Below are 13263 nucleotides of genomic sequence, written 5' to 3' on the forward strand. Positions count from 1 at the left end.
CATGATTTTGTTCCATTATTTACTCTTTTGCACTGTGCGTGTGCTCAGTCACTCAGTTGTGTCCGACTGTTTGTAATCCCATGAAGTGTAGCTCGCCAGAATACTCAGCCATGGGATTTTCCAGGCAAGAATACTGGAGTGGGTTGCCATTTCCTTCTCCAGGGTATCTTCCCAACATAGGGATCAAACCCACGTCTCCTACATTGGCAGGTGGATTTACCACTGAGACACCTGGGAAGTCCTAGTTACTCTTTTATTTCTTTTCATAAGTGTCCCATTGCTTACAGGATCAAGTCCTTAAACTACACATAAGACCCTCCTTGATCTGGCTTATCTACACCTCTGCCTTTGTCTTCTGACCCTCCTAGCCTGAAACTTGTAGAGTCCAGCCACAATGAACTGAACTGCTTGTAGTTCCTTTGAATGTGTCAGGTCTCCAGGGAGCCCAGCTTTATGTCATATTTTATGCTGAATTCTCTTCCATTAACTTTACACTCCGTTTTCTTTCTTCAGCTAAGCTCCACTTATCCTTTAAGACTTGGCTCATCAATCATCTCAAGAATTTCTCTGATTCCAGAAAACATAAGCAAAACACTCTCTGATGTAAACCATAGCAGGATCCTCTATGACCCACCTCCCAGAGTGATGGAAATAAAAGCAAAAATAAACAAATGGGACCTAATTAAACTTAAAAGCTTTTGCACAACGAAGGAAACTATAAGCAAGGTGAAAAGACAGCCTTCAGAATGGGAGAAAATAATAGCAAATGAAGCAAGTGACAAAGAATTAATCTCAAAAATATACAAGCAATACCTGCAGCTCAATTCCAGAAAAATAAGTGACCCAATCAAAAAATGGGTGAAAGAACTAAACAGATATTTCTCCATAGAAGACATACAGATGGCTAACAAACACATGAAAAGATGCTCAACATCACTCATTATGAGAGAAATGCAAATCAAAACCACAATGAGGTACCATCTCAGGCTGGTCAGAATGGCTGCTATCCAAAACTCTACAAACAATAAATGCTGGAGAGGGTGCAGAGAAAAAGGAACCCTCTTACACTACTGGTGGGAATGCAAACTAGTACAGCCACTCTGGAGAACAGTGTGGAGATTCCTTAAAAAAACTGGAAATAGAACTGCCATACAACCCAGCAATCCCACTGCTGGGCATACACAATGAGGAAACCAGAATTGAAAGAGACACGTGTACCTCAATGTTCACTGAAGCATTGTTTACAATAGCTAGGACATGGAAGCAACCTAGATGTCCATCAGCAGATGAATGGATAAGAAAGCTGTGGTACATATACACAACGGAATATTACTCAGCTATTAAAAAGAATGCATTTGAATCAGTTCCAATGAGGTGGATGAAATGGGAGCCTATTATACAGAGCGAAGTAAGTCAGAAAGAAAAACACCAATACAGTATATTAATGCATATATATGGAATTTAGAAAGATGGTAATGATGACCCTATATGCGAGACAGCAAAAGAGACACAGATGTAAAGAACAGACTCTTAGACTTGGTGGGAGAAGGCAAGGGTGGGATGATTTGAGAGAATAGCATTGAAACATGTATATTATCATATGTGAAATAGATCGCCAGTCTAGGTTCAATGCATGAGAGAGCGTGTTCAGGGTTGGTGCACTGGAATGACCCAGAGGGATGGGATGGGGAGGGAGGTGGGAGGGGTGTTCAGGATGGGGAAGACCTGTACACCCATGGCTGATTCATGTGAATGTATGGCAAAAACCACCACAATATTGTAAACTAATTAGCCTCCAATTAAATAAATTAAAAAATAATAATTTGTCTGATTCCAATACCCTAGGCTGGCTTAGGTATATTTCATCTCTTTTCTCCCATGACACTCTTATGACACTGCAAAGACCATAATGTATTGCAGTTATTCAATTTTTGTTTTGGTGTGTCTCTCACAAGACTCTAAGCATGGCAAGGAGAATCCCCTTTGAGTATTCAGTGCCTAACATATAACAGTCATTTAAAATATGTTTATCAAAAGAATGAGCAAGCTATCAAAACAAAGATATAAAACAAGCAAATTTTTAGCAATGAGAATTGTCCAATAGAAACAGTGAAGGTAAACACCTTCTAGTCAGTGACAGCATTTAACAAAGACACTTGCACTAAGAGAGAAACTAGATAATGTAACTTTTAAGAGTCTTTTCTCACTTAAAATTTATGAACTATAGTTCCAATTACTTTTGATTTTCCAATGAGGGGTACACATTTTATCTTCAATTCTAAGATATTTTATAAAAAATTATAATTACAAATATTGAGAATATTAAAAAAGTATACTATACTCAAGTTCAACTTAATCTAACTATTTAGCTATATAACTTTATCTTACCAAGGAAATGTTTCTAAGGATATTGTTTAAAGTTGTTAGAAAAAAAAGTTTTATTTTTATTCTTAATCATTTACAAATTTTTGGTATTTTTAGGCATCCTTGTCGATAGCAACTTTAGACAGGCTCATCAAGAACATTTCCTCTGCAAACTGAAGTTATATAACTGAATTATTAGATAAAGGCTAAATACAGTGTGTTTCTTTTTTTGTTAATTGAATATTCAGTTCAGTCGCTCAGTCGTGTCTGACTCTTTGCGACCACATGAATCACAGCACACCAGGCCTCCCTGTCCATCACCAACTCCCGAAGTTTACTCAAACTCATGCCCATCGAGTTGGTGATGCCATTCAGCCATCTCATCCTTTGTTGATATGACTGGTGATAGAAGCAAGGTCCGATGCTATAAAGAGCAATATTGTATAGGGACCTGGAATGTTAGCTCCATGAATCAAGGCAAATTGAAAGTAGTCAAACAGGAGATGGCAAGAGTGAACGTCAACATTCTAGGAATCAGCAAACTAAAATGGACTGGAATGGGTGAATTTACCTCAGATGATCATTATATCTACTACTGTGGGCAGGAATCCCTTAGAAGAAATGGAGTAGCCATCATGGTCAACAAAAGAGTCCGAAAAGCAGTACTTGGATGCAATCTCAAAAACGACAGAATGATCTCTGTTTGTTTCCAAGGCAAACCATTCAATATCACAGTAATCCAAGCCTATGCCCCAACCAGTAACGCTGAAGAAGCTGAAGTTGAACGGTTCTATGAAGACCTACAAGACCTTTTAGAATGAACAACCAATAAAGATGTCCTTTTAATTATAGGGGACTGGAATGCAAAAGGAGGAAGTCAAGAAACACCTGGAGTAACAGGCAAATTTGGCTTTGGAGTACGGAATGAAGCAGGGCAAAGGCTAGTAGAGTTTTGCCAAGAGAGCACACTGGTCATAGAAAACACCTTCTTCCAACAACACAAGAGAAGACTCTACACATGGACATCACCAGATGGTCAACACAGAAATCAGATTGATTCTATTCTTTGCAGCCAAAGATGGAGAAGCTCTCTACAGTCAGCAAAAACGAGACTGGGAGCTGACTGTGGCTCAGATCATGAACTCCTTATTGCCAAATTCAGACTTAAATTGAAGAAAGTAGGGAAAACCACTAGACCATTCAGGTATGACCTAAATCAAATCCTTTATGATTATACAGTGAAAGTGAGCAATAGATTTAAGGGAGTAGATCTGATAGAGTACCTGATGAACCATGGAAAAGAAATTGAATATTAATACACAGTATTTATCCTTGGGTTGGTCAGATCCCCTGGAGGAGAGCACAGCAACTCACTCCAGTATTCTTTCCTGGAGAATACCATGGAGACAGGAGCCTGGCCAGCTGCAGTCCATAGAGTCTCACAGAGCTGGACATGACTGAAGCAACTTAGCATGCATACTAACAATATTTATGACAAAATAATTAGTTACAATAGTTTCAGGTGTACAGAACAATGATTCATTTTTTGCAGATTATATTCCACTATAGGTTATTACAAGATATTGGGTATAATTCCCCATGCTATACAGTAGATATTTGTTGCTTATCTATTTTGTATTTAGTAGTTTGTATGTTACTCTCATACCCTTAAATTGTCCCTCTCTCCTTTGTAACCAGTAGTTTGCTTTCTGTGTCTGTCTCTATTTTGTGTATAGATTCATCTGTATTAGTTTTTAGATTCCATATATAAGTGACATCATATAGCATTTGTCTTTGTTTTATTTGACTGAGCACAATATTCTTTAGGTCCATCCATATTGCTGCAAATGGCAATATTTCATTCTTTTTTTATGGTCTTTGATTTTTAATTTAAGAAATCTTATTTTAATAGCTTATGAAAGACTTATCAAGGTTAACTGTATTAAGTACTAATTTAAGTGCTCTATCTGCATTTGCTCATTTAAGCTTAATAACAATCTTATGAGATAGGTAACATTATTATCACCATTTTATAAATGAGGAAGCTGAAAGCCTAAAAGGGTCAGAAATTTGCTCCAGAGCTGTGCCCTTATCAATTATTCCTAAACCCCAAGGTGGGGAACATTACCATAAGAGCACAAATCCATTTGGAGAACTCACATGAAATCTCATAGTGGTAATATCTGAGCTGGGTTCAACATAAATGTGCAGGCAAAGACATGTGTAGTGTGTGTGACTAGTTTGCCCAAAATGCAAATTAATCTGTAAACTTGGAGAAAAACAGATTCTGCATGACTATGATAGGGTTTAAAGGTGTGGCAGATGATTTACTCAGGAATATATATATATATTTTTATTTTTAATATAAATTTATTTATTTTAATTGGAGGCTAATTACAATATTGTATTGGTTTTAAAAGGGCATTCTATAAGATGAATCTTTTGGATTGTATTCAGTGGGCTTTGGGAAGTTACAAGAAGTTCTTTAGTATGTGAATGGAGATTTCTATGTTAGAAAAAATTAAATCCCATAGCAAAGAAGGGGACAAGAGTCAGGGAGAACACATAGAAGGCTCCTACAACAGTCAAGAAAAGATGGCAAATGTAACCACAAATATATTTCCTAAACAGTAATTTCTTACCTTTACTTTCATGTTTTTGATGTACCTAACACATCTTACCTTTTTCTTCATGGCTGTATTTGGTAGCACCCACCTGCAGATATAAACCAAAAGACAGAGTTTCCATGATCCAGCTGCCTTGGAAATTGGAATGAAAGAAATTTTTTAAAAACGCAGAGGTGCAAAAGAGCACATTTAGCACAACAGCTAAGTACAGCTGTGTGGCAGACCTTAGTTAAGTAGAGGCCATCAATTTCCTAAATTATAAAACTGTGTTTATTCTCCCTTCTCCCCTAATTACCTGCTGAGGAGATAGCTCCTAGGAAGATGTATTTAAAAATATAAATGAGTTAAAATTCAACATTCAGTTTTTTATCACCTTAAAAATTTATCAAAGCAACATTTACAAATGTTTTAATAAATCAAACAATATTATCATATCTGAATATCTTTTTTCAAAGTCAGCATATTCTTATAAATCTTTATTCCTTCAGCTGTCCTTCCAAGTCATATATATCTCACTCATCACAGGCACAAAGTATGTAAATTCTCAAATTCAAGTACGAATTGGCACAGAAAGCATTCTCAAGCCACTGATCTCTGCCCAGGAAAAACCAGCTCTCTTCTCAGTCTTCTTATTCTTAACATGATGACGTCAAATCTTCTTCATGGACAATTCAAAACAATCCAGATTGTCTCTTTAGAACAATCCTCACTCCCCGGAGTGATATCACGCCTGTCCCAACAACCAGGCCTCTTGATAGCTTATCCAATCACCAAAAGCAACCTTACTGGCAAATCGAAGCAATTTATCATAGGTGGGGTATTCTAATTCACAATACTCCCTTCAGTTACAACGTCTACGCACCACCCCCCATCACCACCACCTCCGCTTCCAGTTTTCAGTTAATATCCTTCACCTACCCAAGCGATCCTTCCGGTTCCCCTATGGGAGGATCCATTCTGGGCCCCAGATTCTCTTTCTCCATCTTTTTTTCAGAGTCAGATTCTTCCATCGTGCAACAAGTCTTTTCCAGTCTCTTCTAAATCCGCAGTACTCTCTTTTTTTTTTTTTTTCCTTGTTCACCCCTTCAGCCGCCTGTTCTCGTCGCCTGCGGTCCTTAGGCCTGTTCTATTCTCGCCTCCGCCTTTGTCCGCTGGGGGTCCGCTTTCCGCACGGTTACCTTTACCGACTGGAACTTGGCCTCAAGGCACCGCCAAGCCGGCCAGATCAAAGACTAAGTGATTCGGTAATGCAAAGGAAGAGATGGAGGATGAGAAGGAAAGAGGGATAGCGGGAGGTTCGTCTCAAGTTTGAGCCTCAGGATCCAACGTCTTGAAACCCAAAGGGGACTTCACTCGCAAAGAGGTGGGGATGAGGAAGGCAGAGGTGGCAGAAAGAGCAGACCCGCGCCGTAAGCACCAAGCGATGAATGCCTCAGTAGGCTTCTTGTTCCCGAGCCTAACTGCTCCGGAGAGTCCGCTGGAGGCAGCGGCGACTACGACCTAATAGCCCGCCCTTCAGGAGCGCAGGTACACCACCGCAGCCACCCTACTGCAGGCCAGGATCACGTGGGCACCTGCCTTAAACCCGGAGCTTGTCACGTGACTGCCGCTTCCCTAGGGGCCAGTGGGCTGAGACGAATACCATAGAGACTGCGCGGAAAAAGACAGAGTGCCACCCGTTGCCATCACGTGGCCCGGGCTCTTACAAAGCCCCAGCTCCGTTGAGCGCTGCCAGCCTGAAGGGGCTTTCCTTGTGGGCCACCTGGCCCCACCTCCCGTGGAGAATTAAAGGAGCCAGTTGTGATTTTAGTGTCTCAAAGCTAGCTTTTTTTTTTTTTTTTTAAACTGTAACTTCACCCTTGATGTTTTTCAGTGATGAGAGCCAAACGTTTTTTTCTCCTTGTTTTTTACGTATTTGTTTTTGTGTTTTTATTACTGATATTAACCCGTATTTGTGACTGAGCTTGTAACTAATGAGTTAATACATCCGAAGTACTTACAACTGTTTCTTCCACATAGTGTTCAATAAAAGTAATTATTGCTGGGATCAGGGGTTCATCAGGAAATTAGAACTTACACATTGCTCTCTGAAAGTAAGGGAATTATATAGGGGCATATATATATATATAAATGGGCTTACTTCCCAAGGTGGTTCTAGTGATGAAGAAGATATGTCTTATGTCTCTTGCCCGTTCAGGAGACATAAGAGACTGGAGTTCGATTCCTGGGTCAGGAAGATTCCCCTGGAGAAGGACATGGCAGCCCACTCCAGTATTCTTCCCTGGAGAATCCCATGGACAGAGGAACCTGGCGGGCTACAATCCATGGGCTGACCAACTAAACACATACAGATATAGATATACGTATTATATCTATAATGTAATATATATTATATATATATTTATATATAATATATATTTATATATGTGTGTATACATAAATATATATAAACCACATGTATATATTCCTTAAAAAGGAAGGAAAGAAATACTGGAGGGAGAGTAGGAAGGACAGAACAAAAGTAAGGAAAACTGTACAAAAACAAGATACTGTTTTGCTCCCAGAGGTCTCCATTTAACCTTCTATATGATCCCATCTTACAACAAATGACTTGCCTCAAGAAAAAATTCATTCTATTCTGACCATGATTCTTTAGCTCTGTCATTGTTCAGTTGCTCAGTCATGTCCAATTCTTTGGGACAATCCCACCCCTCCATGAACTGCAGCACCCAGGCTTCCCTGTCCTTCACTGTCTCCCAAAGTTTGCTCAAACTCATGTGCATTCAGTCAGTGATGCCACCCAACTATCTCATCCTCTGTTGCCCCCTTTCCTCCTGCCCTCAATCTTTCTCAGCATCAATTCTTTGGCACTCAGTCTTTTCTATGGTCCAACTCTCACATCCATACATGACAACTGGAAATATCATAGCTTTGACTAAAGAGACCTTTGTCAGCAAAGTGATGTTTCTACTTTTTAATATTCTGTCTGGGATTGTCATATCTTTTCTTTCAAAGAGCAAGCATCTTTTAATTTCAGGGCTGCAGTCACTATCTACAGTAATTTTGGAAGATGAAGAAAATAATGCCCATCACCGTTTCCATTATTTCCCCATCTATTTGCTATGAAGTGATGAGACCAGATGCCATGATCTTAGTTTTTTGAATCTTGAGTTTTAAGCCAGCTTTTTCACTCTCCTCTTTCATTTTCATTAATAGGCTCTTTAGTTCCTCTTTGATTTCTGCCATTAGGGTGGTGTCATCTGCATATCTGAAGTTACTGATATTTCTCCTGGCAAACTTGATGCCAGCTTGAGCTTCATCTAGCTGGGCATTTTGAATGATAGTCACTGCATATAAGTTAAATAAGCAGGGAGACAAGATACAGAATTGACATATTCCTTTCCCAATTTTTAACCAGTGTGTTGTTTCATGTAAGGTTCTAACTGTTGCTTCTTGTCCTGCATATAGGTTTCTCAGGAGACAGGTAAGGTGGTCTGGTAGTCCCATCTCTTGAAGAATTTTCCACAGATTGTTGTGAGCCACACTGTCAAAGTGTTAGTGTAGCTGATAAGCAGAAGATGTTCTCCTGGAATTCCCTGGATTTTCTGTGATCCAGCAAATGCAGGCAATTTGACCTCTGGTTCCTATGCCTTTTCTAAATCCCATTTGTACATCTGGAAGTTCTCAGTCCATGCACTCTTCAAGCCTAGCTTGAAGGGTTTTGAGCATTACTTTCCTAGTGTGTGGGATGAGTGAAGGTGGGTGGTAGTTTGAACATTCTTTGGCATTGCCCGTCTTCGGGATTGGAATGAAAACTGACCTTTTCCGGTCCTGTGGCCACTGCTGATTTTTCCAAATTTGCTGGCATATTGAGTGCAGCACTTTAGCAACATCATCTTTTAGGATTTGAAATAGCTCAGCTGGAATCTCATCACCTCCACTAGCTTTGTTTGCAGTAATTCTTCCTAAGACCCACTTGACTTCACACTCCCAGGATGTCTGGTTCTAGGGAGTGATCATACCATCATGGTTATCTGGGTCATTAAGACTTTTTCTGTACAGTTCGTCTGTGTATTCTTGCTACCACTTCTTAATATCTTCTGCTTCTATTAGATCCATTCTGTTTCTGTCCTTTTTTGTGCCAATCTTTGTATGAAATATTCCCTTGTTATCTCTAATTTTCTTGAAGAGATTTCTAGTTTTCCCCATTCTATTGTTTTCCTCTATTTCTTTGCATTGTTCACTTAAGAAGGCTTTCTTCCTTCTCTTTACCACCCTTTGGAACTCTGCATTCAGATGGGTAAATCCTTCCTTTTCTCCTTTGCCTTTCATTTATCTTCTTTTCTTAGCTATTTCTAAGGTCCCTTCAGACAACCAGTTTACCTTTTTGCATTTACTTTTCCTGGGAATGGTTTCAGCCATCACCTCCTATACAATGTTATGAACCTCTGTCCATAGTTCTTCAGGCAATCTGTCTTTCTGCTCTAATTCCTTGCACCTATTTGTCAAGAGATTGACAATCCCTTGACATAATCAAATCATAAGGGATTTAATTCAGGTCATACCTGCACTTGGAGAAGGCAATGGCACCCCACTCTAGTACTCTTGCCTGGAAAATCCCATGGATGGAGGAGCCTGGTGGGCTGCAGTCCATGGGGTCGCTAAGAGTCAGGCACTACTGAGCGACTTCACTTTCACTTTTCACTTTCATGCATTGGAGAAGGAAATGGCAACCCACTCCAGTGTTCTTGCCTAGAGAATCCCAGGGACGGGGGAGCCTGGTGGGCCGCCATCTATGGGGTCGCACAGAGTCGGACACGACTGAAGAGACTTAGCAGCAGTAGCAGCAGCATACCTGAATAGCCTAGTGGTTTTCCCTACTATCTTAAATTTAAGTCTGAATTTTTCAATCAGAAGTTCATGATCTGAGCCAGTCAGCTCCCTGTCTTGTTCTTGCTGACTGTATAGAGTTTCTCCATTTTTGACTAAAAAGAATATAATCAATCTGACTTTGGTATTCATCATCTGCTGCTAAGTCACTTCAGTCGTGTCCGACTCTGTGCAACCCCATAGATGGCAGCCCACGAGGCTCCCCAGTCCCTGGGATTCTCCAGGCAAGAACACTGGAGTGGGTTGCCATTTCCTTCTCCAATGCATGAAAGTAAAAAGTGAAAGTGAAGTCGCTGAGTCGTGTCTGACCCTCAGCGACCCCATGGACTGCAGCGTTCCAGGCTCCTCCGTGCATGGGATTTTCCAGGCAAGACTACTCGAGTGGGGTGCCATTGCCTTCTCTGATTCACCATCTAGGGATGTCCATGTGTAGAGTTGTCTCTTATGCTGTTGGAAGAAGGTGTTTCCTATGACCAGTGTGTTTCTCTTGGCAAAACTCTGTTAGTCTTTGCCCTGCTTCATTTTGTAGTCCAAGGCCAAACTTTCCTGTTACTCCATGTATCTCTTGACTTCCTACTTTTGCTTTCCAGTCCTCTATGATGAAAAGGACATCATTTTTTTTTTTTTTTTGGTGTTAGTTCTAGTAGGTCTTATAGGTCTTCATAGAACCATTCAACTTCAGCTTCTTCGGCATTAGTAGTGGCAGCATAGACTCGGATTACTGTGATATTAAATGGTTTGCCTTGGAAATGAACAGATACCATTCTGTCCTTTTTGAGATTGCATCCAAGTACTGCATTTCAAGCTCTTTTGTTGACTATGAGGGCTGCTCCATTTCTCCTAAGGGATTCTTGCCCACAATAGTAGATATAATGGCCATCTAAATTAAATTCACCCATTCATGTCCATTTTTGTTCACTGATTCCTAAGATGTTGATGGTCACTCTTGTCATTCCTGTTTCTTCCAGTTTACCTTGATTCATGGACCCAACATTCCAGGTTCCTATGCAATATTGTTCTTTACAGCATCAGACTTTACTTTCACCACCAGACACATTCACATCATTTCTGCTTTGGCTCAATGTCTTCATTCTTCCTGGAGATATTTTATCTTTATCTCTATCACTTACTAAATCTCCTTCCTACTTCCTACCACCTGCCCTCAAACCACCTCCTGTTCTAATTTTCCCTGTGTGGTGAAAGACCTTGCATCCCAAACCAGGAAGTCATTTTATTATTTTTCTTCCAATTTTACTGAGATATAACTGACACAAAGAATTGTATAAGTTTAAGGTGTACAGCATAATGATTTGACTTACATACTTCAAGAAATGGTTATCATAATAAGTTTAGTGAGAATCCCTCATCTCATATAGAGACCAAATTAAAGAAATAGAATTTTTTTTCTTTTGATGAGAACTCAAAATTCACTCCCTTAACAGTTTTCATGTATGACATTCTCACTATTATATTTCGTATGTTGTACATTACATCCCTAGTACTTACATGTCATATAACTGAAAGTTTGTACATTTTGATTGCCTCCATTCAATTCCTTCTGCTCCTGCCTCCTGCTTCACCTCTGATAACCAAATACGATCTCTTTTGTTCTGAGTCCGTTTGTTTGTTTTTTAAGTACAATTGACCTATGATACTATATTAGTTCCTGTTACATAACATAGTGATTCACTATTTCTATGCATTTTGAAATGATCTCCGTGGAAGTTCCATACAAATCTTTGTATGTCATCATACAAAGATTTTACATAGTTATTGACTACATCCTCACACTGTAAAATTCATATGCATGACCCATGTATTCATAGCTGGAATTTTGTACCACTTAATCTCCCTCAACCATCCTTATGTTTCAAAGCAATGGCTCTCAGGTCCTTGAGAAAGACACTTCTGAGCTGTAGGAGATACATACTCAAAACTGTAAGCTCTTTTGAGTAAATGCTCTGAAAAAAGTAGGTTAGGGGCCTGTCAAAAGGTTGGAACAAACAGTAAATTCTTCTTGCTGTGTTGAGATTTCTCAGGCAGGCTAGGTAGGAGGGGGTCATTGGGGAACTGGGGGTCATCCTAGAGGTTTGGCAAGTCCCTTGGAACAGGATTTTGCACAGAGTTATGTGTCAGACTTTATTTTTTGGGCTCCAAAATCACTGCAGATGGTGACTGCAGCCATGAAATTAAAAGATGCTTACTCCTTGGAAGGAAAGTTATGACCAACCTAGATAGCATATTCAAAAGCAGAGACATTACTTTGCCAACAAAGGTACGTCTAGTCAAGGCTATGGTTTTTCCAGTGGTCATGTATGGATGTGAGAGTTGGACCGTGAAGAAGGCTGAGCGGCGAAGAATTGATGCTTTTGAACTGTGGTGTTGGAGAAGACTCTTGAGAGTCCCTTGGACTGCAAGGAGATCCAACCAGTCCATTCTGAAGGAGATCAGCCCTGGGATTTCTTTGGAAGGAATGATGCTAAAGCTGAAACTCCAGTACTTTGGCCACCTCATGCGAAGAGTTGACTCATTGGAAAAGACTCTGATGCTGGGAAGGATTGGGGTCAGGAGGAGAAGGGGATGACAGAGGATGAGATGGCTGGATGGCATCACTGACTCGATGGACTTGAGTCTGAGTGAACTCTTGGAGTTGGTGATGGACAGGGAGGCCTGGCGTGCTGTGATTCATGGGGTCGCAAAGAATCGGACACGACTGGGCGACTGAACTGAACTGATGTGCTGAGACTTCCTCAGTTCTCATTAGCCTATTTTCTGCAGTCTCCATGTTCCTCCCTATTCTTACTGCTGCTCTTTTTGTTCCAGCTGATATAATATCTGGTCTGAATAATTGCAATAGACTCCTAAGTGATTTTCCTACAGTTGTAGCTTCAAAGGAGTTTGGAATGGGTGGAATAATCTTCATTAGTCATCTCACCTCTCAAAAAGCACTCAATGTTAAATAATATGTCCTTGTTATATAAAGGTAGCTATATATAAAAAAAAAAATAAATAAATAAAGGTAGCTTTCAATATAGCCTTCAACCCCTAGTACCACCAGGCTTTACCAGTGACATTATCCCCTTAAACCACTCTTTTATAGAAAGTCACTTTCTTCCTGTTGCTAGTCTCTCTTTCCTTCTTCTCCAAACCATCACACTTTTGCCATTTTAACTACCTCTCTCAAGTTCCATGAGGAAAAGTTGAAGAAAGGAAGGAGAAGGGATAAAGAAGACAAGTGGGGAGATGAGAAGAGGGAAGGAAGAGAGGAGAAAGAAGAGGAAAGAGGATGAATAGAGGTAGGAGGACGGGAATAGAAGAAAGAGATTTGAAAAAGATTGAGGAACTAAAAGAAATTAAGAGTTGGTTCCTGAGAATAAAGAAG

The 13263-nt window shown here is 40.0% G+C and overlaps 1 protein-coding gene across 2 annotated transcripts in view; it reads right to left on the reverse strand.

The window, feature by feature from the left end:
* RRAGB (Ras related GTP binding B) overlaps positions 1 to 6640 on the reverse strand; it is a 41173-nt gene extending 34533 nt beyond the window's left edge. The window contains exons 1-2 of one of the 2 annotated variants that reach the window (XM_027533939.1): positions 5910 to 6640; positions 5046 to 5079 (exon numbers count right to left, since the gene is read on the reverse strand). In XM_027533939.1, the coding sequence (XP_027389740.1) occupies positions 5046 to 5079; positions 5910 to 6001 (126 nt within the window). In that variant the 5' untranslated portion in view covers positions 6002 to 6640. The remainder of the gene's footprint in view (positions 1 to 5045; positions 5080 to 5909) is intronic. The other variant, XM_027533940.1, reaches the window with a different exon arrangement.
* Positions 6641 to 13263: the final 6623 nt, after the last annotated feature.

This window comes from Bos indicus x Bos taurus, chromosome X (assembly GCF_003369695.1).
Source record: "Bos indicus x Bos taurus breed Angus x Brahman F1 hybrid chromosome X, Bos_hybrid_MaternalHap_v2.0, whole genome shotgun sequence".
Taxonomy (NCBI): domain Eukaryota; kingdom Metazoa; phylum Chordata; class Mammalia; order Artiodactyla; family Bovidae; genus Bos; species Bos indicus x Bos taurus.